The sequence below is a fragment of the Stegastes partitus genome, unplaced genomic scaffold (genome assembly GCF_000690725.1).
Source record: "Stegastes partitus isolate 25-593 unplaced genomic scaffold, Stegastes_partitus-1.0.2 Scaffold117, whole genome shotgun sequence".
In the NCBI taxonomy this organism is placed as follows: domain Eukaryota; kingdom Metazoa; phylum Chordata; class Actinopteri; family Pomacentridae; genus Stegastes; species Stegastes partitus.
In genome coordinates, this window is record NW_007577848.1 from 151,010 (window position 1) to 178,404 (window position 27,395).

The following is a 27,395-nucleotide window of genomic DNA, read 5'->3' on the forward strand; positions in this document are numbered from 1 at the left end:
CCTCGCCCCCATGGCCAATAACAAAACAAGCTCAAAGAATAGAAAGAAGCAAACTTTTCCTTTCTCTCCGATGGCCTCGCTCTTCATCACTGCATTACTAATGAGTGCAGACAGAAGGCAGAGTCAGAGCAGCAGAAAATTTGCCTGAACAGAGCTTCATCTGTCAAGGTCCTGATGAAAAGCAGAGGGAGCACCAGTGCACAGTTTGACCCTCCAGCCTGTGGGCATGGTGCAGCCAGCTCTGCCACACTGGGGCATCTGGGCCCTGAGTTGCTCCGCTGAACAAACTTGCCCAAAAGTTCCTCTCAACAGCAACCAGGCACACCAGCGGTGCTCTGGCAATTGATGTATCCAGTAATAATACCAAAATTAAACTAGTATACAGTGCAGTGATCAGGAAATAAAGATTAAACAATGTGATTGGAAAAATGCAGACGACTTTACTGGACCATTTTTGGCCTGTAGTCATTGCCACAAAGACTCAGCCTCATCTCTGATTTACCTTAATTGAACAGATTCCTAATTTGAGCTAGCTGCTTCAGGTGTTAAGTGGGGTACATATGTTAGTTATTTTAAAACCTTTTAAGCGCTTGTTTCTTGTATTCCATCTGTCTTGTTCAGGATCCCAACCCTTTCCTCGGTCCCTCCATGGAGCCTGACGCCTTGCTACGGAGTGCCACTCCTCCTTTGCCCAGTAAAGAGCAGGGCAGGCTGGGAGGCTCTGGTCGAAGTCTCGCACCGCTCCACTTCCCGTCTGAGCTGCTTCCCTTTGACGAGGCTCTGAGGGATGTTTGCACCATCCGACCCTTGATGGAGGGAGATGTGGTGGCCCGGCATGGCGGCCAGCTCTTAGAGATAAAAGCTGCTGAGCGGAGAGGTAAATACTGCGACTAATAGTGATAATAATATCATTTTTTGTCCAATGAGCCCTTCAGACTCCACAGTGGATAGGAGAGGTAATGGCTTTGTGTTTGCGCTGACAGAACTGGAGAAACAGATGAAGATAGAGAACCTGTTTGTGACGTGGCAGCAGAGGTCGGCACAGTCAAACATGCCCATCTCAGTAAGTATCCCAAATCATGTCTGAATGTTACGTGCAGAACATACACTGTAAATAACGATAGATGAACCTTTCAGTGTGCTGGATCTGGCTTTAATTTGATTTAAACAAGTGAGTTATATAAAAATTAATTTTCTGTACAGTTATATTTAACATGGAAATAAACTGTAGAGACCAAATCAGTTATTTGTATCAGGCTGGAATCATGTTTATTTCTGCTGTAAAGTTAGACATTTTAACATGGAGGTCTATGGGGCTTGACTCACCTTTAGAGCCAACCTCAAGTGGATTTTTAAGGAACTGCAGTTTGTTGCATTTCCACTTTAGCTTAATTTTTCAGCCCCAGTGGTTGCATCTTGGCATAACTAACAGTTCCGTAACTTCAGAAAACTTCAAGTTCAAAATAGTATTGAATTTATTAACAACTCTCCTCACCCTCTGTGTTCATGTTGGGGATTTTTGGGGGATAAAAATGATGTGAAAACTTCCAGTACATTTATGAGACCTTGCAGAATCCTAAAACTCTACTCACAGTATGTTTTTAATCATGAATTTTTGAAGTCTGGCCTTGGAGCTACATTTTGTATTTTTTAAACTTCCTTCTAAAGGCTTTTAATGTTCACACTTAAGGACTTTTTAAGCTGCATTAGACAACTGGTCTGGGATCTTGGTCAGAATCGAGGTTCAGCTCAGATTATTTGGTAACGTGAGAGGTTTACAGGCCCTGTCTTAAACATCCTGAGCTGCTTATCAGGGAGGCATTGATAATATCAAACCCTTCCCTATGAGATCAGATGATGTGGTGCTTTGATTTCGGATTGCTCCTACTGGCACAATAATCTTAATATATTCTGTAGCATGTGATGCACCAATACTTTCATATCTTGTAGTGTTTGCATGTCTGAGATTAGACGGAAGAATATCTGTGTGGTTTCTCTTTATTTGTGTAATGCAACTTAATTTTTTTTTAGGATTTCAGTACTCGTGTACTCGTATATATAACTCATTTTTCACTGGATTTAAATTTGCACTAAACATTCATGAACACTAAAGATGAGCATTAGATAAAGCATTGTACTGTGTATAAATGTGTATGTGACAAATAAAGCTTATCTATCCATCTATAATTTGCAACTTAAACAGTTGTTGCTGAATGTTTTACTGAAATTAAATTAATAAAAATGAATCATTTCCTACCCAAACTGAGATTCATGCATTTTTAGAAACAAGTTTTCACTTCCAAGCAACCAAATTTTGCTTCTCTGTAGTATTGATGTAGTTCTAACATATCTCAAAGTTGTTTGGTCCTGTATTAAAATGATCTCACTTCCACAGATCTTTTTTCTTTTAAGGTATTTTAATTGTATGTATTCACAAGAAGGATTATTTTAAATTCCCTGAAACTTTTCTGTTGGAATGTTTAAATATTCATTGCAGATATACCAAAAACTGAAAGCTGCTTTATTAGCCCTTCATTATTTCATTAAAAACAAACAAACAAACAAACAAAAAAAAAACTTATTTTTCATGCTTTTCACTGACTGTAATATTACACTCAGTGATTTTATTAGATGGAGCAATGTACAAGATTCAGTGGCATGTAGTGACGAGATTTTAATTTGCAACCAAATGAATAGCCTTTGCCTCACTGCCCCCTTCATGCCAATAGATCCGCCGAAATCTTACACACTGTGCCTTTATAAGAAAACAAAATGTGGACAATCCAACAACAAATTGGATCTGACCAGGAAGTCAGAATTAAATTCCTGCACTGTGAAAATGGCCTAATCTCAAATATGACTAATTGGACTTGACAAAACGTGGGGGAGCAGTGCCTCTCACTGCTGTATGTCTTAGAGGAGCTACAATTACAGCTCACTCCTCTGGGAAATCATTTTGTCTTGGCTTGTTTCAAAGTGGGGAATATCCCGGCTAATTAAAAAGGTTTCTGTCTGACACTGTGACATCTCAAGAGAGGTTACACGGTGGCATTAAATTTATGAATTTGATATTTCAACAGACTCTCACGCATCACTCTAACTGCAGCACATCGTAAAGGAGGTCAGCAGCCTGGCCTGGGTCCAGCAGGGCCCACAGCCATTTCCACTGGCTTTTAATTTCCACCGGATGGATTCAATTAACTATTAGATGTGATTTGACTGCGTCAGGTCAGGTGTGGATCTGAATGTCAATAAGACACTAAGTTCATGTCATTTTTTGATGTCACACCTCTGTCTGACCATGATAAGACTTTATCTCGAACACAAACTCAGTATATCCGTGTTGGTCACAGTCATCCCACTTGCAGTTTCACCATCTTACATTGTACTAACAATAACTGTGAATGTCTCAACAGGGCACAGACTTGGAGACACTGAAGCAGTCCTCCAGGCTGGTCCACTACTGTGCCACCCCTCTCCTCTTTGACCCCATCTTCCGCAAACAGATCCAGGAGGAGCAGATTATTCAGCCTCTGGTGAAGGTATGTTTTACGTCTGACTGAGAGCACTCACCAAAGAGCTGACTTTTCCATAAAGTGTCAGTGTAATTAAGTTCTGATCCTGTGTTGACTGCTCATTGATCTCTTAACTCTACAAGTTTGTGCAAAACCTGGCGTAATTTAGACACACTTTTCGTCCTCTGAGGCTCTAAACAGCCTTCTTTTGGCAAAACTGCTATTGATTGGAGTCTTGTGTTCTTTATTTAGTAAACTTTTTATCTGTGATGATGCTTGCTTTTCTGTCTGTCAGTTAACAAAGCTTGATGTATTGATCTTCTGATGGTGTGCCCACTTTGTCTTTGAATACAACTAATCCAGTTTTCACATTGTGTTTTAGAGCTCCATGCACTGCCCCCTCAGAAACCTTCAGTACAACCTTAACGTGATGCTGAGAAAGCCCCTCTTAGCAAATTTCTGACACTTTCACTGAATGCCATGTTTCCTAGTATCAGTGCTATTTCGTGAGAAACTTATGCTGAAAACTTGAGATACAGCCTTATTTTTAAGAGGAGAACACCCACTTCAGGTTGATTTAGCTGATCAAGTCTCTGAGTAGTCCATTAAATCCATCGGCGTGCTGCTTCAGTGGAGGAATACGACTCAAGGAAATCTGACTTTTGTTAAAGGAGTTAATCAATCAATCAACCAATCAAACCTTATCTGTATAGCACTTCTCATACAAAGAAAGCAACAAAGAAACACAAAGTGCTTTAAAACCAATAAAAACATTAAAACAGGAAAACCCATCCTTCCCACCCTCCATATATACATATATGCACACACACACACACACACACACACACACACACACAACCATACACTCTCACCACTGACAGTAGGGAGATATCGCCTGGCACCGAAGATTGTGGGAAACACTACCATTGGGGGCATCCACACTGGGAGGCCATGACTTACTGGGGGGTGCCGGCATTTCCCCCCCCCCCCAAAACCCCTAAAAGACAGGAGGATCCCCACACCGAGGTGGGAAGCCCCCCAACCAGCCGGGCCGAAGGGACCCGCGGACAGCACCCCCAGCAGCAGACCGGACACAGCCCCCAGTGTGAAGACACCCCCCCCCCAAAAAAAATAAAAGGAAACACTAGAGCTTTTTAAAAAATATTTATTTATTTACATTTTTTAAAAGGTCCAGCATCATAGTAGAATGATGATCTGGCTGCTGTGTTGGGCTGAACAGATTTACTTTGCCAAGGACAGCTTTATGAATATAATGCCCCTCTTGATAGTCTGATATTTACTTATTTATATATGTATTCATTCTATTTTATTTCATTCATTTATTTTGGATACGTGCTTTTTACTGAATTGCATGTCATATTGCTGGACCTGAAAGAGGGAAAAAGAAACGTGTACAGTTTAGAGAAGTGAGAGAGAGAGTGAAAGGAAAGTAGAAAAAACAAATACACCACAATCTACTGACTGCTACACCTGACTAACAGCAGAAATGATCTTACAACTTTTGCAGGAAAACAGCCCTGATAATTATCAAGAGCACCTGTAAGAGATGCGGAAGCTGAGAAAACTTGAATTTCAATGATTACCAGAGCATAAGATTTATATGTGCACACACTGATGAGAGAGGGAAAAGAAACACAGAAAAAAAAACGAAAACAAACTACATATGTCAGAAGATAAATTAAATAAACAAAGCCAACAAGAAGAAAAACTCTAAAATATGAAATAAGATAAAAGGCCTGATAAGTAAAAATAAGAAAAGAAAGTTAAAAGAGTAAGAATCCATCCATCCATCAATCCATTCATTATCTATACACCGCTTATTCCTCACTAGGGTTGCAGGGGGGCTGGAGCCTCTTCCAGCTGACTTAACATTAGAACCTTTTTTTTTTTTGCTTTTAAATCCTCAAACCTATGGTTATTTTCAGGCTACATGCAAGTATCGTCTCACCGTTTTGAACCCCACTGCATGTGAAAAAAAATCTGGAATTGTACTTTCATCAAATGTTAAGTGGAGCAACCAGCTAACTCAGCCTCGCATATACAAAATGCACTGGACCGTTAGCTAGTGGCAAGCGCTCGCAGAGTAGTATCAAAGCCATAAGGGTGTGTGTGGATTTTGATCAGGTAAAACTGAAACCTGAGAGAGTCGTTGATGTCAAATTTAGCCTCCAAGTGTGATTTTTCTTGTGCCAGGATCGGTCTGCTTCAGCCAAGTCATACCAAGACAAGCTGCAAAGACATGTATTTCCATTCGAAAGCCCCACACCTGTGGTCCTGTTTCCTATCAGAGCCGACAACAGCCCCCTGTGACATCTGTCATTTGCCTGCCAGTATTTGTACACTAAGCTTTCCAAGCCTTGAAGGCCTCCCTCTGTAGTTTGATGACTTCCTCCACCATTTGTGTGAACAAAACCACAGGCACCAGCGACCTCCCTACAGTTTTGTGCAATCCTCAGCAGGAAAGACTTTAACATGACCCATATGTATTCAAGAAGGCTGACCCTCTTGTTCTGTGGGGAAAACTGCAACACGGCACAGGCAAAGGGTCTTCAAAGAGTTGTTAGTCTGGTTCGTGAACTGTTTCCCCACGTCAGAGCTCAGGGTCTCTGGAATACTGCTGATTGAAGAATCACAAAGAGGACACTGTGCATTTTCAGTCAAACTATTGTGGCTTAGAGTGGTTAGTCTGTTGTTGTGTTGAAGTGATGTGCACTGTTGTATAAATGTTTCTGAACTTTTGATGTGTGTGCCAGAAACGGCATCGTTCCAGCGACTCCACGGCGTCGGGTCGAGACCGAAGCTACAGCACTGACTCAGCTGACATGCTGCCCAGCCGACTGAAGGAGGAGCCCTGGCTGCTTGAGATTTCTAGTACCTTCCTCCAGCAGTACGTCCAGTACCTGCAGAGCATGGGTTTCATTTTGGTGCAGGTCCGGCCTCAGTCTCCTGCTCGCAGGTCTGTATCTGCAAGAAATTTTAAGCTTTTGCCTTTCGCTATCATTAAAAGTCTTTAAGTACTTCCTTGTGCAAGTGTTGGCACATCTTGTCTATGTAGAACTACAAATGCATCGCTCCATTTCTTCCTGTCTCCTAGACCAGCGGTCCCCAACCACCGGGCCGCGGACCAGTACCGGGCCGTGGGTCTTTTTTTTCCCATCACTTCCATCTTTGTTTCCTGCACTTGACTGTCAGTTTTCATGCTCGGCCGTTAAACGAAGCCATCAGTTAACCGCTGCTGAAATGTATTTAAAAAAACAAACAAATGTCTCTGGAAGCTTCTTTGGAAAGTGGGAGAGAGTCAATGCTGAGACAGAAGAAAAAGTAAACACATATTGAGCAAACAATTGTATTCGTTTGTGAAGCTTTTTAATAAAAAATAAATATATATATATATATATATATACATATATATATGTATATATATATATATTGTTTTTATTATTTATTTAAATTTTTTTTGTTATGTGTGCAATGACTGGTTCGTAGAAAAATTTCTTGCGTAAAACCAGTTCAGAGTGCAACAAAAGGTTGGGGACCGCTGTCCTCAACCTTTAGTCTCCTCCTGTCCTCCAGTCTAAGCAGTATTTAGTCATTCGTCATCATGTGTGTTTTGATCATCCTCTGACTTCCGACCTCCCACCAGTGCTGCTTCATGTCTGATGTAACCAGAGCAGATGCAGGGCAGATGCCTGTCCGGCCTGCCTGTCACTTTCTAGGCTCAGACTGTGTGACTCCCTCTGATTTCTGTCTTACGGCTCAGATACTTGCTGCTGGTGGTTTTTGACTTCACCAGATCCTTACTAACCTCTGTCCTCCACACCACCCCTCCACCCTGACCATCCTTCTCTTACAGCATCGCCCGGGCTCGTGCTGCCATGCTGAGCTCCATGTCATCGGAAGGCAGGATGTCTTTTTCTTATGTGAAGCAGAAGAGCGAGGACAGCCCTAAGGTTAGCGTTCACCTCAGAATCGCAGAAGTCTCCAAGCACACACACACTGAGGGATTGAACTAGATTGTGCTATTGTGGCAGTAGCCTCAAAAGACTTCTAACATCTCAGAAAGACGTCTGTCCAACGTTTCCACAAAAGCATTTATTTCCGTCTCGATACCCACACTCAAATAGCCTTGAATTAATAAATACATTGTAAGAGGTAAAAAATTGTAGTAACGACTTAAACACAACACACACACTCTCTTCAAATTAGATCTGACTAAAGTGCTGCCATAAGGCTAAGATTTGAGTCGTGGTGAGACAGACTTCATTCGCTTTGTTTTGTTTTTTCTGTATTTCCCCAAGTCAGCCACATCTATGTTTTCAAAGACAATGTTGGTGATAGAATGTGTGTGATAATGGAAAAAGACTGCAGTGCTCAGTTCGCCGCAGGGTGTTGGGTCAAGAAACACTGTGGCTTTTTGGCAGGCAGGCAGCAGTAACCTTTTCATTGCTGCTAACATCAGTGAGATGTGGCTTGGATGAGAAGTTCTTTGCCCTTTGTGGCACTCTGATAAAAACTTTAACAACTCAGAAATATGGATGCCCTCCAATAGTGTATTTACCCTGTAGCTTAAAATTATACAATTTTTTGTAGACCTGCTATGTAGTAAAGTAAACAGTACATTTGAAACACTAGATGTTGAGACAAAGTGCTTACCAACAGAGAGAAGAGATTAATATTACAAATTCAAGACCCTACAATATTATATGTTGTACAAATTTGCCTGACAAATTGAAATGTTAAGGTTAAGAGTCTGCAATATTTATCATATAAATTTACCTGAAAATTACGACTAGTCAGAATGACATTGTTGATATCTGTAGGTCATGAAAGACAGGCAGAAAGAAAGGCAGCCTAAACACCCTGTAGCCATACATGTATCTGCAAAGTCACAGCAAGAATTTATGGCTTTACAATGATCTGATCTGACCCATCAGACACAAAAGTAGGGTTCAGTCTGAAGCCGGCACAATGCTTGGTTTATGTTCAACAAGAGGTAACGAATCCTAAACGTGGCGTAAAACCACCCCTCTTGTGAGAAGCACAGCACATGGTCTTGCACCTCCACCATTGCCTGTACAAACATCTCTGTGATCCTTCTATGAAAGACCACAGGGACAGCACAGATGACTTCAGACTTGTAAAAAGAGATAGCAACCACACATTTAACCACACATAAAATTCCTCCCCAGCTTTGTGGAGCTCTGCAGCACAGCAAGCAGCCACGTTTAGTGATGTTCTTCCCCCCTTCACAGAATATTTTCTTTGTGTGCTCTCCAGTGTTTCAGAGAATACTGCAACAGAGGACACATTGAGCTTGAAAGCCTCTGTGCACAGTGTGGAGGCCCAACATTGGCACACCAGTGGCTTTATATAGTGACTTTGCTTTTGTAAAACTCTCTGTTGTTGCTCTAGAAGCAATATTTTGTTATATTAAAATAGCTATATATAAGTTCTAATCCTGTTGAATAAGTTCTTCTTTTTTGTACAGTCATAAAACAAGGACTGGTAAGAGTATTGATAAGGGTGTTCATGGTAAGAAGAAAAGAGCCATCCCCACGTATAGGAAGTGCTTAATTAGTCTCTGAAAGGGTTAAGTAAAAGTGCAAAAAAATCTGCTCAGACTCCTGTATTAGAGAAACTGTGATTGTAAGGCAGTTTTGTACTTGAACTTTGCAGACAACAGCATCTGGCACCACCGCATATCACCTCCAGAGGGCGCTGCCAGGAGGGATCGTACTGATGGAACTGGCTTTTCAGGTGAGACTATTAAGGGCACTCAGAACCACTTTGCTCACAAAAATACTGGGGTCATAACATCCCACTGGTATCAATTGGTTGGTCCTTTGTAGTTTTTTTAGTGCATCACTTAATTTTCTGGAGCAATAAAGGTCCATATTCTGCTCTTTTGGTTTGTTTTATCAACTAATTAGCCTGCAGTAGTGGCATTTTTTTTCTTAACACGCATTGTGTTGTCCATGTGCCCTCTCCTCCTACCAGGGGTGTTACTTCTGTGTGAAGCAGTATGCACTGGAGTGTTCTCGCATTCCCATGGGCCAGACAGTCAACTCCCAGGTAAACGCTCGACAGTAATCTGCGCTGCTGTGTGGGCATTTTTAGCATGAACAAGAAAGGATGAGAGCAAGCAAAGCAGAAAATGGAATACAAATTATTTTAAATGTGTGAAGCTCAATGTCGTAGGACAGGTGTGCTGATCCAGTAAAGTCTGGGTGTTTCCAGGGCCTCTGTTTGGTGATTTGGGGTTATGCGTAGTGTTCTAGGGGTTCTTAAGAATGTTCCTGGACTGCTGGTACTCTTGGAGGAGGTTTCAGGTATCACTAAATTTGATCATATGCAACATTTGACTGTTTTAATCTCAGAGAAATTTAACCAAATAAGAATGACTAATGCATTTCTCTATTTTTGCAACTAGCTGTAATCTTGTCTTGTCAAGTGTAGATATTTCTATTACACCTATACCCTTCCAATATGGGGATAATATTTACGAAGATTCTTGTGTGCTTGTTTTCTTCGGGGTCCATGGAGTAAAAATGTCTTTAGAAGCCCCATTAGTGCTTCTGATTCTGCAGCCATTTTCATTTTCGGACTCTGATTAGTATTAGCTGACATTAAGTGAGGCAAAAAAACAAAAAACAAAAGCTGGTCCCTGACAGAAGCTGGTCAGGATAATGTTTGATATGAAGAGGAGAACTGCATTTATTGCTCACCTTCCAGCAAAATGTCTTTGCCTTTGCCCAAGCCCTTCGTGAAATTATTCAGAGTAAATGCCTATGTTTTGCTGCTAAGTGCTCATTGCTGCTGTGTTACTTTGTGTCTTGTCTGTGCTGCAGTCGGTGCAATTATCACTGCTGTGTGATGTTTTCGCTGGCTGCATCTTCAGTGCCAGATGGTCATTGCTGTCATGAACATTAAGAGATGGTCAGTCGGTCCATATGATTAACAATATGTGATAGTGTCTTTCATTATCTGTTGACAAAATTTGTGCAATTGCTAGTCCTTAGTTTTCCTGTTTGCCCATTGTGAGCAGTAGTTACTCATATAGGAGCACAGCATAAAGCATGGACTATACTTATGTCAGTTTCCACTGCTGAATGTGTGTCAATCTGCTGCAATGATGCACTAAAATAAATACATGAATAAAAGTCAGGACATCAGGAATGACATAGTGCATTTGATACAGTTAAAATAAGCCAGCAAGGCTTCAAAAATTAGCTCAGGAATTGGTTGGAAATAGTGTAGCTGACCTGCTGTATTTAGACGCAGACCTACAGATTACTACAATGCATGTAAAAGCATGGTTTTAACAGCCGTTACTAAGGATAATGGAGAAACACTGAGTTTTGTCTGTGTGCAGAGGGACATGAGATAAAAGCTGCAGCCGGTGGCTGATGGTTTAGTGAAGCACTTTGTATAATTGTACCCACCCCCTGCTGTCTCGGCTGTTATTCTGCTGTATCTCACAGCGTAAAAGGTTATTTACTTCATATGGCAAAATATAATACAGCAGTGTGTGCGCTTTATAATGTATTTCAACAATACAAAATGAACCACTAATAGGAAGGCTGTGATGCACACGATTAATGAGCTCCAGTTATCTTCCAGATTAACAGGCACAATATCAAGTCAGAATGAATCAACATGCAAGTATTTGAAATATTACCTATCAATAAAAGTCATGAACTCGCCCACACCTACGAATAAAAGGAGCTGTTTTAGCAATTTCTTCAACAAAAATATAAATAGATAGAATATTTTGGCATCTAAAGCTAGAATTGCCCACTTTACTGAGATATCTTCTTGTAGGTACTTTGCAATTATACACCAGTCTCCTACATGGGCTTGCCCAAATGTTTGACCACCCTTTCTGTAAAATCCCTTCAGTTAGAGATGTTTTAAAGTTTTGTCGCAAGTTCCTAATTCTCCCACAACATTTCAATGTGATTCACATGTGAGGCTTGGGTGAGGCCGTTCCATAACCCTTCATTTCTTTTTCCAAGCGATTCCTTGATGAATTTGTTAGCACTGTTAGGATCCTTACGTGTTGAAACTTCCACTACTGGCAACTTCAGCTTATGGTAAGATGATGTCACATTGTATTTAAGCACACTTTGACATGTTGCAGAATTCTTTGTTGAATTAGTGACCACAAGCTGCTCAGTCCCTGAGGCAGCGAAGCAACCCCAAACCAAGTCTTTCCTTCCCAACCCTCCCTTTCAAATGAAATCTGTGCAATCTCTTTCTTTCTTTTTTTTTTTTTTTTTTTTATTGAGCTCTTACAAATGACACGACATGAGAGTTTACACAAACATACAAGACACAAGACAAATATCAAACAAGTTGGATGTGCAACAATGTATAGAAATGTTTTTTAAAGAAAAAAGACATGCTGTACCTACAAACATACACATAAAATAATAATAATACAAAAAATGAAAAAGTAGAATGATCATATTGCCACCAAAGGAAGACAGAAGGCAAAACAACAGCAATAGAAACAACACTAATGCGAATATATATATATATTTTTTTTTCTTCATATGTTTCAAAGTATGTATGAGTGGGTCTGCTAATGTGATACATTGAAATAGATTCATTAAAATAGGTGCGACAGTGTTGGGCAGGTAGACAGGTGAGACATGTCCGAGCACCTGGAGGAGAGAAAGGGCACATCAGGCCACCATGGGGCACTGCCACATCTCCTTTTTTCCTTCCCCTTCCCACCCCCTTAATTTATTTATTTTTTTGTTTATGCCTTTTTATAGAAACAGAAACATGACACAAAACAAACAAACAAAAAAACAAGATCACACAAATGAGAACAAAACAAGCAAACAACCAAAAAGAAGAAACAATTACCCAGAAATTTGGTGGATGTAGTGGTGTGTGTGTGTGTGTGTGGAAAAAGGTGTGTGGCATGTTGAATGTTGTGAGAGAAGATAAAAACAATCTCTTTCTGATTAAAGACACAGGACTTTGACACCAACAGCTGCAGATCCTATGATAAAATGTAGGCTTTTTGAGCCGGGGATAAATAAATACATTTTTGCATGTTTTTTTTATTTGCTTAAAATAGAAAAATGACACAAATGATCAACTTTATGTGTCATATGTTTATCTGTAGGCAATATTTTATAGAGAATCAACTACTGGCCTCCGCAAATATGTTGAGAAGTCGACAGTTTTCATGTGTTTTTATTATAGCAGCCTGGTGTCATTTGTTCTAGAATTAATGAAAGTAAACACAGTGGACGGTCATGCCTAATTGCACCACTCTCTGGCGCAGCACTATTCCAATCAGAAGCTGCAGATTTATCAACATATGTGTCCTGCTGCCTTCAGCTGCTGCAGAGATTTAATGAACTGATGGAGGAGCTTATATTCATGGCTGGTTTGGGTCTTGTCTTGGGGTTTATTGATAATAAAACAGACTGATTATCGCAGCGTTATCCTCATAATTAATTTGTTAACTTCTACCAAGTGTCTGCATAAAAGGCCTCCTGAATACAAGGTCTTTTGTTCGTGAACTTTTCCCCTTATGTCTGCAAAGCCCCACTTTGGTCAACAACAAAACTACTACAAAAAGCTTTATGCAGTGAAAGCAATATGCACAGACAAGCACAGTATGAAGCTGTGATCGCAGTTGATTCCACATATATTTCTCAGAGCTTGTTTCTATCATCCCCAAGGCTCATGTAATTGACTCATACTCCTCTGCATCCCCCTGATTCATTCTTTCACTCTGTCTGAAAGCTCAACTGAGGCCAGGTTGGCTTAGAATATAAAGTATAAATGTTTGAAGCGACTGCTTTGCATATCTTTGTGTGTCGAGATGTTTCTCGTTGGGAGAATGTTGCGCAGTTTTCTTACAGACATCCCACTACTACTTCGATTGACAAAAGCCAAATTCAGACAGTGACCTGCTCATTGGTAGTTTTTACTTGACACTTGAATACTATGTATATACATACCGTCATTAAAACAAAGTCTGTATTGCATTAGTGATTACAGCAACGGACTCCAACCTACTGTTTCTAAAACACAACATAAAAATAGTCTATTAAGCCAAGTATTGTTACTTTCCTAAACAAAACTTTGAGCAACAAATCCTGTGACATTTGGACACTGTTTCTCTTAAACTTTCTGTCCCCACAAGAGCTGATTACAGAAGACATATTTAATATGTTTTACAAAGTATAGTTCCCAAAGCTTCAAGCCATTTCTTTTTAATTAGTAACCAACTGAAGGCATTTTTAACCTCTGTTTCTGCAATACCCTTTCTAATAAATGATGCTGGATCTGCTGTGGACAATAAAAACACTATCAGCCCTTTTTGTTGACTCATCACAAGTATTTGACACAGCTGATTATTTCATGCTCCCAAACCCACCAGCTAATTAAAGCTAATTAAAGTGAATGAGGTTAATTTAGTTAAACAGTAATTATTTGGTTCACAGGGCATACTGAGCTGAAGAGCATTGCGTTGCCAAGAAAGTCCTCAACAAATGGTTCAGGGGGATTACACATAAAGTTAGATCCCTACTTGAATGACGGGCCCCAAAACTCATTTTATGACTTTGCTGTAATGACGGATGTTACAAACTGTGGTACAAAATGTGCCATTTGGAGTGACTTCATTACAGTAGAAGCACAGTGTCACAAAAGATTCATCGTCGCTTCCCGTCCCGCTGCTAGTTAATGTTTGATGAGGATAAGTCACCAAATGACCTCTTTGGGGAATCTCTCGTTCAACTCCACTAGCTTGGACTACAGCTGGCGATGGTAGTCACATGCCGCTAGGTTAGACCTATCTCTACACTTGGGTTAGTGCAGGAAAATGGTCCAATGTACCTTTTCATTATTGTGCAATAGGGGGAAAAACACTTAATTTGTATTTCTTCACCCAATTCACTGTTGTCTTAGGTGCTTAGCAGCCCAGGATGCCGGAATGATGCATATGCAAAATAGTGTCAAAGGAAACTATTAGTGGAACATTTGCTTGTATGGAGACGAGCACTGCGGTTCAAGTGGCAACTTCACCCAATTGCACAATCTAAATCTTCATTTGAGCTTGACCTTTCCAGTGTGTACTTTGCTGTTTGGAGGTTGTTGTTGTTTCCTGTAGCTAGGTGGATTTTTAAATAAGGAACTCGCAGATAGCGGAAGGGGAGTGGAAATGCTTAGTCTCATACCTAGGGCCTCATTTATCATCAGTGCGTACGCACAGATATGTGCGCAGAGCGTGTGTACGAACATTCCTACGAAAAGTATGGATTTTATCAACTTGTACTTATACCTAGGAATGTGCGTAAATATATGCACAGCTCTGACCATGCGTACGCACATAATCTAGCGGTAGAACAGTGAAACTACAAATAGAAAGTATTCGGGGATTTTGACCACCGGCACATTCCAGCGTGGGGTTGGAGACATATGCGGCATTTCCAGCCACCACTGAGCAGGATCAAGCCGGCAGTGTTGGATGCCATAACTCCCCTGGCCCCAGCCTACATCCAGTTCCCTTACAGTCATCACCGATGAGCCCAAATCAAACGGGGACGTAACGCCGTCGCTGGATTCCCAAACATATGTGGAGACATAGACAGCACCCACATCACAATCAAAGCAGCATCACTAAACAAGCTTAATTTTGTAAATAGAAAAGAGTTTCATTCAATCAACGTACTGATAATTTGTGATGCGCATTTGTGGCTATCCAACGTTGTTGCCCAGCGGCTTGGAGGAACGCACGACTCATTCATTGAGCAGAACAGCTCTGTGGGTCTCCAAGCAGGAGCTGCTAAAGACGGCTGGCTTATTGGTGAGTGTCACAGAGTGTGGAAATGTTTTAGCTGGACTTTGTTTGGTTTTAAAACATGTCATCTGTAGTGATCAGGGTTATCTGCTGGGTGAACGTTGGGTATTAATTAATCCTCCTCCAGTTGCAGCCATTTCTCTTTTATGGACTGTGATGTGTTTTTTTGGCACTGACTTTAACGTCAAACCACTTTTTAAAATTTTTGCCGGCGATCTGTCCTCTGACCAACAGAAATAACTGCGGTGGTTATCTTGGCTGCAATATTTTTTCTGTCGCTGCTTATCCCAACATTTCAGGCACCAAACAAAATTTTCTGGTTTGCTTCAACCTCGCTGACAAGTACCTCGATCTCAGTTTCATAAAAGTTCCTCTTTTTCGCCCTTTTTGCCACAATGATGACAACAGATGAGGAAAAAATAAATCTTCACTTGCTTTATAAAGAGGCGTGTTGTTGCCCTATATGGTGATTTGGAGGCGTTCCTGATGGCAACATGCACGAGCACGGAGGTTAAGAACAAGTGCGATTTATCAAAACTGATGTGCGTACGACCCCCTTACGCATGTTTGATAAATACGGATTTTTTTGTACTTACGCTCACTCTAAATTTCATTCGTACAACAGAATTTAGAACCTTTCCTACGCACTGATGATAAATGAGGCCCCTGGAGTCTATATTTGATGACTCCGATTAGGATGGACCTTTAGTTGGCAGCAGATCTCCCAAACAGCAGAACAAGAACTTCTGTTGCCATCAGCAGTCATAGATAGGGGAGTTGTGGAGACTCACTGAAGAGGCAGCTGAATGACATTGAGCACTGCCACCAACAGTGAACTGGCAAGTGGCAGTGAACTTTTTTTGTTTCACTCAACCCAATGTCACCTAGTTCCCACTACAAGATACAATGGACAAACGCAGAATTGAAAACCATCAACGAAATGCAGCACATAAAACCAACCTGAAACCCGAACAAGATCATCTTCAACACAATTTTTTTTTCTAGAGTATTAAAGTTACAGTCAGGTAGACAGCTCAGTAGGGTCCATGAGAAATAAAGCCTTTAGAATCCTCAAGCTTTTTTGCACTGAAACACAATATTCAGTTTGGCAGCACATTTGCTGATTTGCTTCACAGCACAAGACAACAGCATGAAACCACAACAAAACAGGTGTTTAAAACTCTGATTAATTCCAACAAGACTCAACAATTACAATATGTAGTGCAAGTTACATGAGCTATGAGAGATTCATCAGTTGTTTTGAGCATGCCAGCTAATTAATTGATGCTCTCCAATCACTGCCGTTAATCTGTCAGCAATGTGTTTATTAAAATGAAGCAAGAAGCATGGCATTAAATCCAGTTCCAGGAAATGTGAACATTCTTTAATTTGGAAACATTTTTTTCCTATATTTTAGTTTTCTTGTCTCCAAATATAAGTTAAACTGACAGTTGTCTTTGGACTGAGGTTTCTGCCCACTCTAGGTCTGTGTATTTCTTTGTTTTTCAGTCCAGACCCTTTCAGAATGTAAGTGCCTGCGAAGATGAAATCCTGATGCCGTCCAACAGTGATTGTTCATCTGGAAAGAAAATAACTTTGCTTCAGTACTTTCACTATCCGGGGTGTTATTCACACTGTGTCACTTTTCAGACTTCATTGGCTTCTCTGCTCCGTACTGTTTCATGCTGTGCATTCCAAAAGATGTATTACTGCAAGAAAAAAGAAGGAGTGTTGTACAGCAGACACACATGCAAACCTGCCTGCTGTTATAGTCAAGGTGAAATTGAGTTTTTTCAAGATAGAGAAAGCTCACAGTTTGTATATTTGTAACTAAATGGTTGTTAAATAGGTGTTCAACTCCAAGAAATGTCATCCACTGCCTTTAATTTTCCCCCGTGTTGTTTCTTAGATAAATTATGACATTTACTTCCTCTTTCTGGGGTGTTCTAAACAGTTGAGAAGGGTTCAGTCACAGTGGAAAACAAGGTCCAAACATGGTGCCCTGCTCTCACCTGTACATCTCCTCAGATGTAAAGCTGTGATTTGTGTGATCTTTACATAAGCAGAGAGGCAATTTTTCACATCTGTGATTTTGCATTTTTTGAAAGATTTCAGGCCTTTATGGTGCAGCTCTAATCCCTCGTGCCAACAACCCCACATTTTCACCCCCTACTCTGGTTCTGTATCAGGTGAACATCACTCCCACTTGTGACGGATCCATTTTCAGATTTGGGGACCGGTGCACTTTGATGTGCCAAAGGCAGAGGGATGTTTTCAAAGATGTCATGGTGTTTGTTTCCCTCCCAGTATTGCTGTCAAAATGTCTACACAGTGATGTAAGAGGCTGACTGTCATAAAAGAGATGGTGGCTCTGTGCACAGTGGGGTGTCAAAAGGGTTTAAGTGGTGGGAAAGGAAGAAAGGGTGCATTCGTTTCAGCTGTTGTGTGCTCAAGACAGCCACAAACACACAGGGAAAGGCTTGAAATCAACCAAATTAGGCCAAAATAAATAACATGTCTTATGTATAGATTGAATTGTCTGTCTAAAAAGCAGAGATATGTGTGTGAGAGAAGGATTTATAATTGCAGTTCATGTGAAACGTGACTGTTTTGGATCTGAAATTGTTGCCACACTATCAGGGCTCTTGTGTGAAATGTGAACCAGTATGGACAAGCTCCGTAATCAAATTATGCTCAATTATTAGATAAATAAATGCAATTTAGAATGTAATTTACACATAAATGATGGTTTGAATAGAAAACACAGAAAAACAGGTTGACATGTGACAGGAAGAAATAAATATTAGGAATGAAACTCAACAATTGTTAATGTTCATGTTTTGTGCTTTTCTTGAAAAATCAAACTGTAGTGGAAATATGGGATTGTTTTAGTTTGCCAGATTATGCTTTATCTTATTTGAAAAATTATATAATCTCACTCTAATTTGGCCTACCTTGATATCCACACACTAAAGGGATAATGTAATGAAAATGTCTTGCATTAGTATCAACAGTAGTTCTATCTTTCAACTAACAGTTATTTTCATTGTTCATTGATCTGTCGAATGTTTTATCAATTAATCAGAAATTGGTTAAAAAAAAAAGAAAAATGTCGATCAGTGTTTCTCAGAACCCCAAATGTTTTCCTCAGATATCTTGTTTTGTCCACAACCTCGAGATATTCAGGTTACTGTCATAGAGGAATAATAATACCAGAAATTGTTCAGAATTAAGCAGCTGAAAAGAGGATTTTAATCCTTTGTTCTTTAAAAATTAACTCAAACCCAATAAGTGTTCGTCAAAATAGTCAGTGGTTGGTTTAATAGTTGACAAATGATTGATTAATTGTTATGCTCTGCTTTCAAGGGAGTTCAAATGCAGCTCCTAAAACATCTCTGTGTAGTAAGTCTACAGTAATATATATTCAAAATATTAAAATCAATCAGTATTAAAATAATTATTAAAATACCCATTAATTTCCATCGTTATTATAATCATACTAAAATTAAACCAATTCTTGTACCTTTAATGTTACAACACCAGTGTCAAAATAGCACTAACTTAAAAATGTTTAGCATCAGAGCTGAAAATGAGCATCAGACAGTTGGTGGTTTTATTTCCTGTAGTGTTCCATTGCTGACGGCAAGCACTGCTGCATCTCAGACGCCTCACGACGTCCCAACAAAAAGAGCAGCCTGTCAGTAGGAGTCAGGAGCTGCCAGCATGGCGACGGCCTGAGCCACCACACTGAACTTCAAAACCGCTCTGCAGGGAACATATGGGTGACATCACCAAGGGTTCATCCATCTGTATATACAGTCTATGATTAATATGAGTGATGTTTCAATCTTTCCAAACTAAAGTGCTAAGTACAAGCTCTGAATCATTTTCCATTACTGTGAAAACTGTCACTGCAGTTATGTAAAATCTGTCACAATAAAGTGAAGATTCAGCAGCTGGACAGATTATTTCTCAGTAAACTTTTTCCTTTTGAGTTTACGGTCTTTTCAAAAGACCATAATCTCTTGGTCTTTTTCAAAAGTTTGAAGACTTTTTGAATACAGCATTAAGTGTTCATTTAGGAAATTATGTTCCCATCTGGAGGAAAACAGGCGATAACGCAGGTTTGCTTCAGGGTGGGGCTGTGTTGTGGTTGTGGCTGTGAAGAGGCGCCGCAGTAATGTACAGTATGAGATAAATAGTGTGTGTGTGTTTTTTTTGTGTTTTTTTTTTTTTTTTTTTTTTACATTAAAGCATCTCAACATATCATAGTCGAGACCAAAAATTACAATGTTAAACTTGAAAATCTGAGTAAAAAATGCTCTTTAATTATTTAAACTTTTTGTAGTGTCGACCCGTGAACTGCAAAATTTGTGATGTGTGTGTGTGTCTTCTCAGGAACCAGTGGCACTCCTCCAAACTACACAGTGTGCATACAAAGTTTCAAACAGTGATAAGGGCAAGAAGTGTGGCAGAATTTCAAAATGTTTCTTTATGATAAACTCTTCTAAGTGATGCGCATTTAGCTGACCTTGGTAGCACTGTCAGAATAGAAGATATTTATGCTAAAACACATACAGGAAATGGTGCATTAGTATCAACAGTAACTGTCTTTAGTTTGTTGCAGCACAAAAGACAACTCATGGGCTCCTGCTGTGACAATAAACTGGCAAAAATATATATATAACTACTTAACCGACCAGCCAATTTAATGGATATAGCATAAAGAATGTAAATATACACAGGAATTGATGGTTTCTAATTATACCTGCTGTAAATCTGATGATGGTATCAGCTCCTGTCAACAGTGCCTATTTGTGGCTTTAGAAGTGAACTCCATATAGTTGTTGTGATCTTGTCCACAAGCAATGAAAGAATTAAGTAGTCTGATCTGCAACCAACATGATGTTTTGCTATGAAAAATGTGGACTTCAGTCTTATCAAGTGGAGGTTCACAGCTCTAATGTGTGTCTGAAATGTGAATTTTTAAAGCATGAAAAAAGGTTCTTACTTATTCCTGTAGTCCATCTTCAGTCTTCCCTTCCATCTATCTGTCTGTGTGTCTCTGTGTCTGCCTAGTCCCACCTCATGTCATCTCTCCATCAGGGCAGCCTCCTCACCAAACCTCGTTGCAAGCCGTTTCCAGATGCCACCCCAGTATCTGACTGTGCGGTATGTCCCAGCCATTCTCAAGGGAGGGGTGTCTCACTCCAATCAGGCTTCACCCCTCCTCGCCACTCTGCTTGCTGCCATCCATCTTGGTCTTTTCCTTTCCAAATCTACATGTCTGTCTTTTTTTCTCTTTGGGAATGAGTGGGATTCAGTGTTAAATGAAGCGTGCTTTCATAGCTGTGGGAGCTACAGTTGCTAAAACACAACTCGACTCTGAAGTAAGTAGCAGGTTTAGCTGGATGTAAAAGTCTGGGCACAGTCAGGTATTAATGCATCGTTTTTTTAGACTGAGGTCTGAGCCAAGCTCCTCTGTGATTCACTTTTCCTCCGTGACTTTCAGCAGGCTGTCGTCTCTGTGCTTGTTGGTTTGGGTGTCTCTGCTGCTGTTGTTTCCTCTCCACTTTCTCTGACAATCTGTAGTTTTCTCTTGCATCTGTGGTAGTCAGGCCTACTTCCAATATAAGTTCCACTATGTCTTTGGGTTTAAAGGATCAGTCTTTCTATAACATGAAGCTGAAAACGTGCTGCTGCTGCTCTGCACATTGTGGATGAGCCAGTCTGTGACATATACAGAGGTAGGATTTTCTGATACGGAATTGGTTCACATCATGTTAAAATGGCAGAAATGACTTTGCTTTAGTCTGAGAAAACAAAAATGATGGGCGTTCCCCAAGGATTGTTTCTAGGACCACTTCTGTTCAAACTCTACATGCCAATAACTTAAATCAGGGAAAACCACAGAGAACAAGTCAGTGACTGGGCTGCAGTGATGTCAACAATTTCCTTTTTTTGATGACTGATTCAGTTCATTTGACCTTAAGAGATATTTTTAAAAAAAACAAAGATATTAAATGACATTGTAAGCAGAAGACGTAAAAGGTGTCATGGACACCCTGACAACGTCATGTGTAAGCGCCATGTGTGGTTTTTAGACACTGCATTTGTGCACGTCTTCACAATCAGCTTACAGCGTATTGCTCCGGATTTCAGATCAGTGCCCCAGATAGTTGTGTGTATACGAGGTGAGATCAAACAGTTCTGAGTCTGCGCCTATAAAAATCAAAAACTTGAGCTGATTTAAATTTGGCTGCCATTCACTTCAAAGTAGTCTCCTTGTGCAGGCACACACTGCTCCCAGCCCTCCTGCTACATTTGAAACAAATTTCTAGAAGTCCCATTACGTAAGCATGTCAAAACTATCTGCGATGGGATGTCAAATAACCCTTCAACTTGAGTTTTATTTTGGGGAAGAAGAAGAAGAAGTTGCAGGGAGGCAGATATGTCAGATGGAGCGCAACGATTGTGTTGGTGTTTCCAAAAAACCCATTTGTAATCACAGCAGTGTGAGCAGGCCAGAGCGCTGTTTGAGCATCCACATGCCATCGAATCACAGCTCAGGTCGTTTATGCTCACTGTTCTCCCTCAGACACCCGAAGGACACATTAATGATGTTACAGTACAGTTCTGCCATGACAGTCTGACCCGGGGAGACAAATTCACAGTGGACAACCAGGTGAATGTCGAAGAAAACATCAGCAACAGCATCTCTTGGTGTGCTCCTAACCTGACTCTCCTTCTCTGGGCTTGGAGACTGACAACTGCTGTCTGGTCTCTGGGTAAGAAACCACAGATCCACCTCTCGTCCCCACTGATGATCCTCCACATGAAGGTTTGATCATCCCAGCTGCTGACTGACACAGCAAATTCTTGGAGAAATCGCAGGTTTGCACCTGCCAGTGGTCACAAAAAGATGTGGAACACATGCACTGAAGTTGAAAATGGGATCTCACACAGTCTTCTGACTCATCAAAGCTACTGCTTGCACATGTTGCATGCACATAACTGGGATGCGTACCGTGCATGCTGAGCAGGAAGAGTCTCTTCACTTTTTGATAAATAATAATAACCTTACTTAATATGTGTGTGTTTCCAGGACAGAGAATGAAGCCTCAAAGTGAAATGTCAATGGATGTCACCAGATTTAGGCTTTCCTATCACGACTCTCCTTGTCTGTTTTCAATCAGCTTGCTTTGTGTATTCTCTTCTTCTTGTATGACCTCAATGATTACAGCTTCTCCCGTCAATGTAGCCACTGTCATTAATTCCACTTCCACTGAGTGCGGCCGACAGGAGACGAGCTGCAGCCGCGCAACTCAACCTAGCAATTTGTTCTTGTCAAAGTTACACAGGGTGTTTAATTAGCTAGAACATGAACCATCTGGGATCATAGGTGAGGAAATAATAAATGGTAGCTTGATAGTCAAGAGGACGCACACACAGCAAATGTATTGCCTACGAGCCAAAGAGATCTGTGACGTCCCAGTGGCATCCTAGCTCCATAGATAGCAGGCTAAGAGGTCACATTTAATTTGTCTGCCAGACTGCAGGAACACCACCAGGGAGAGAAATGTTAATGTTCATCTTTTCATTCCTCTGTGCCAAAAGAATATTCCTTCTCATTCTTATCTCTGTGGTGAGGTGAGTGATCAAAGTCTGCTGCCCTTCTGGACAAATGTTGAGGCAGGAAAAGGTACGAAAAGTTCCAGACACCAACGCAGAGATGAAAGTTTTCTCTAGTTCAAGCAGGCTGTGCAGTCTTTGACTGCCTATTTGATTAGATGAAGCTTCTTTGTATTTGTTCCAGGCAAGTGGTCCAGATGAAAGCAAGTGCAAGAGTTTCAGTTAGCTCTCCCTGTAAACTCCTATTGTGCTGTAATTAACTGCACACCACCACCTCTCACTGCAGCCATTTGCATTTGCAATTATTGCTTTTGTTAGCCCCCTTTTGATGTTGGATTTAATTAAGATACTGTTATGAATCTGATTGATATCATAGTTGCTAACAAAAGGCTCCCACCAAGGAGCAATGGAAGTCACAGAGCAGCAGGCCTTAAGGTGCACTGCACAAAACTGTCAATTCTGGAAACAGCAGGGCGTTTCCCTTCAAATGGAGAGCAGGTTCACTAATGATGATTACACAGATTGCCGTTCAGAGTTCTATCAATGTAATCAGATCAGATTTGACTTTGGCGTTAGATTACCTTCTGCAGCCCTGTGACTGTCAGCTAGCTTCTCTGTGCTGGTAAATGACTGTGTTAACGCCTCTGTTTGTAGCTCTCCATGCTCTTCACTGAGGAGTGTGATAAAGTGCGGGATCTGATGCACGTCCACTCCTTCAGCTACGACTTCCACCTGCGAGTGGTTCACCAGTACTTGGTTGGCTGCCAAATGACGCTGCGCCAGGGCTACCAGCTCACCGACTTCCTAGACGACTTCATCTCCCATCATCCGGACATTCCCAAGTTTGGCCGCAACCACGTCTTTCAAGGTGACTTTGGTGTGTTTCACCCTGTAACTGCAGACACTATGGACAGTAGAATCACCAGCAATCGGCAGACAAACCTAATGTTTGCCCTGGGATAAGCATATTCAGACAAATACATCACATGATGAATTCATAAAGGGTGAAGAGGAGATTTACGAACAAACACTCAATAAGTTCATGCTAATCAAGATTGTGTCAATTTCATTGGCACAGTCACTTACACCACCACCTTCTTGTATAAGAGAGAGCTTCTGTTAACCCTCTGAACCCCAAAACCTGCCAATAGGTTTTAAAGGCATATTATCTTATGAAAAAAGGTCAAATTTCCATCAGTTAATGGAGCCAGAAACTCTACAAACAGGAAGAATCGTTGTATTTTCAACATTCCAATGTTGCTTGAACTAACCGTCTGTGACATGTGGTTACTTCTGGTGCAAAACTAACTCATTTGCAGCAGATCCTGTAAAAAACAAAAAATCTGCCCTCCTTGGCAAAACTGAGAGGCCAGAAAACTTTTTTTCATACATGTAAGATGCTGTCCAATCTCACACGGTATGTCCGTCTGAATGAAGCAGAGAGAAACATTGTCGTAAAAGTGACCTATGTTTGAATGAAAGAATGCTTTCAGTTTAATAAACTGACAGAGCAGTAATGTTATGGATCTGTAGCAGGCTTGAGACTCAGGCTGTCGCCTCATCTGTCAGTATCTTAATACTGATACCACACAAGCTGAAATAATTTTGCTCTACCTGTCACCATTTTATGTTGTTCATATTTCAAAGTAAGATTTGTTTGGAGCTGGTTTCTCCAAAACAATTGTGAGTGGTAGTGACAGAGAGGAAATAGGGAAGCCTTAGTTTGGAAGTTGTGTACATTTTTTAAGCCCTTTATGTGTTCAACAAAATAACTTATGAGTGTAGCTTTGAACCTGCACTGCATGTTAAGCATCTCCCTCATCTCCCTCTGCTGCTCATCGCAGGCTTAAAGAGAACTGTTTTACTGCCATAGAAAAGAGATGAAGTAAATCTTCTGTGCTTTAATTCTAATATCTGTGGAGCACCACTGTTTGAGACATACCAGGAAGTCTCTCAAAAGAGATAACAGATGGGTATTTGCATTGTGTTTTTACATGAAGGCTTTTGAGGCTCTGTGGGTAGACAGGAGGAGCTGGAATATCTGTGATTATCTCTGAGAGTCTCTGATCCTTGTGCAAATCAGGGAGCTTTTCCATCTCCACGGGAATGATAACGGCTCACCAGCTCTACAACTACATCACTGACCACGCCAGCACGTACAGCATGAAGCCGCTCCGCATGTCCAAGGCTGCAGTCGCCACTGACAACAAGAAGGGGATGCCTGAGATGCATGAATACGCGCTGGTGGCTCTGTGGAACAGGTGAAAATATACCCCGATCCAAGAATACATCTGCTGTCTTCCCAGGAGCTGCTTCAGTCCAACATTCTCTTTGTTCTTCACTGCTTTAGTTCGGGCTCCTACAAGGATCTGGAGGGCCTGCACCACCACGATGACTTTGACGTGTCGCTGGTGGTGTGTCATAATGCTGCGCCATTTGAAGAGCAGTCAGATGGAGAGAGGCATTTGCTGAGGTAAGGAGATATGAACGAAAAGATTAAAGAAAATAAAGTGTAAAATGAACAATATTAAACATCAGACAGGTAATAATAGTCATAAATCTTAGACTTTGATGGCTAAACATGTGTATTGAAGACTTAAATGGAAAAGAGAAACATATTCTGCCTGTCACAAATGAAATAAACAAATACAGCCGTATTTGTCCAGTATCTGATGCTGGCTAAAGTTATTGCAGCAGTGAGTCAGTGCTTCATCAAAGATACATTTGTGATTAGCTGAAATCATCTGCGGTATCTGACAAACTCCTGGTATCAAGAATCCCATCCCGTTTTTGAAATAAAATAATTTTCAACCTTCATGCATAGGTTGCGGTTCTATGTGATCATGACAAGTCAGAGAGAGCTGTTCCCCCGCCTCACCGCTGACATGCGCCGCTTCAAGAAGCTTCCTCAGATCCACCGTGATCCGGCTGAGCTGGGTGGGCGGCTATCCCAAGATCGAGCAGAAGCCTCTGGGTCACATGGCTCTGAGCAGGACCTCTGGGAGGAAACTTCCTCAGAAGCTGCAGCCTCCTTGGCCCCGAGCGACGGCAATGAGTTTTATCCTCTGGCTGGCGGTGGACCAGAGGCTCAGGGTTTGCTCTACGCCTCCCCTTTGTTCCCGCTGCTCAATAACGAGGTGGCGTCGGCCCGCAGACAGATCCAGACCAGCGTGGAGCAGGCCATGGGTCACTGCCGCAGGGATAACCTGTGGAGGAGGTTGTTTCATGGAGAGCACGTGGCCCTGGACAAACTAAAGCTGGCCAAACTGTCATTCAGTGAGCTGGAGGAGCTGCTAGAGGCAGTGCAGAGCCGATCGGTGGCGGAGATCGACCCGCAGCTGGTAAGACTTCCACCTAAACGTAATGCAAATAAACACTTAAAATTATGACCCACCTTATTCATCACAGTTTTCCAACTCACTATATTACATGTATTTGTGGTACACAGTCACTGTTTTCAAGTCACAGCAGAACAGGTTTTTTAAGTCCCAGGTTGAAACCATTAAATCCCAGCTCTGGTCCCAAGTCAAGACCATTAAATCCCAACTTTTGTCCTAAGTCAAAGGCTTTTAAATCCCAACCTGTGTCTCAAGTCCAGACCAATAAATCCTACCATGAGCTCCATTTTAAGACCAATAAATCCCAAATTTACTCCAAAGTCAAGACCAATAAATTACAACTTTAGTCCCAAGTCAAGACCAAAACATTTCCAGTCAAGTTCTGAACATTCTGTTTCAAGTCCAGGTGTTCACTGCCCAACACCCCCTTCCCTTCTTTCCCTTCCCTTATGTTCTCTTACTCACACACACTTTTTTTACAGCAATGTTTTTTGTTACAACTCATTGCTATCCAGGTCATAGAAGACATAATGCTGTGTTTATGTTGAAAAGAAGGTCATGACTGAAAGAGCCTCATGTCTATGACTTGTGAGTTTTCACAGTATCGGACCACTTAAGATGGCTGCTACCAGTCTCTGCTACTGTTTCTCAATTATTATTGAAGATTGAAGAGCTAAGCAAGTACTCATAGAAGTGGAGTTACATCCCTTTGCTACATTTTTTCCGGAAAAACTTGTAGAATCATTTCTCTGCAGCCATTAATGCCACATGGATCCATTTTAACTACACCCCATTCAAACAAGTAGTTCTGACCAACCAGAAACACACGAATTTGGTGGCTATTCTGAGAGTTTCTGTTACTGTCACTAAAAAAAAGTGTATAGACAGAATAAAATAAACAAAAACTCTGCCACTGAGGGTCAAAATACTGTTTGTTCAGTGCAGAACAATATCTGGGAAATTTCTGTTTAAATACCTTTAACGGCAGGCTTCAAACGTCTATGATTTCTTGTTTTTACTGTTAGTCTTATTGTACTGCAGTCAGGCTCTCGTTTTCAT

The 27,395-nt window shown here is 41.0% G+C and overlaps 1 protein-coding gene across 1 annotated transcript in view; it reads left to right on the plus strand.

Annotated features, from left to right (window-relative positions):
• szt2 (SZT2 subunit of KICSTOR complex) overlaps nt 1–27,395 on the plus strand; it is a 129,624-nt gene that overhangs the window by 96,700 nt on the left and 5,529 nt on the right. Inside the window, exons 62-73 of the mRNA XM_008278149.1 lie at nt 622–877; nt 984–1,063; nt 3,417–3,542; nt 6,290–6,492; nt 7,390–7,486; nt 9,213–9,293; nt 9,534–9,608; nt 20,473–20,538; nt 23,653–23,875; nt 25,082–25,259; nt 25,349–25,471; nt 25,823–26,339. Coding sequence (XP_008276371.1) covers nt 622–877; nt 984–1,063; nt 3,417–3,542; nt 6,290–6,492; nt 7,390–7,486; nt 9,213–9,293; nt 9,534–9,608; nt 20,473–20,538; nt 23,653–23,875; nt 25,082–25,259; nt 25,349–25,471; nt 25,823–26,339 — 2,025 coding nt within the window. The remainder of the gene's footprint in view (nt 1–621; nt 878–983; nt 1,064–3,416; nt 3,543–6,289; nt 6,493–7,389; nt 7,487–9,212; nt 9,294–9,533; nt 9,609–20,472; nt 20,539–23,652; nt 23,876–25,081; nt 25,260–25,348; nt 25,472–25,822; nt 26,340–27,395) is intronic.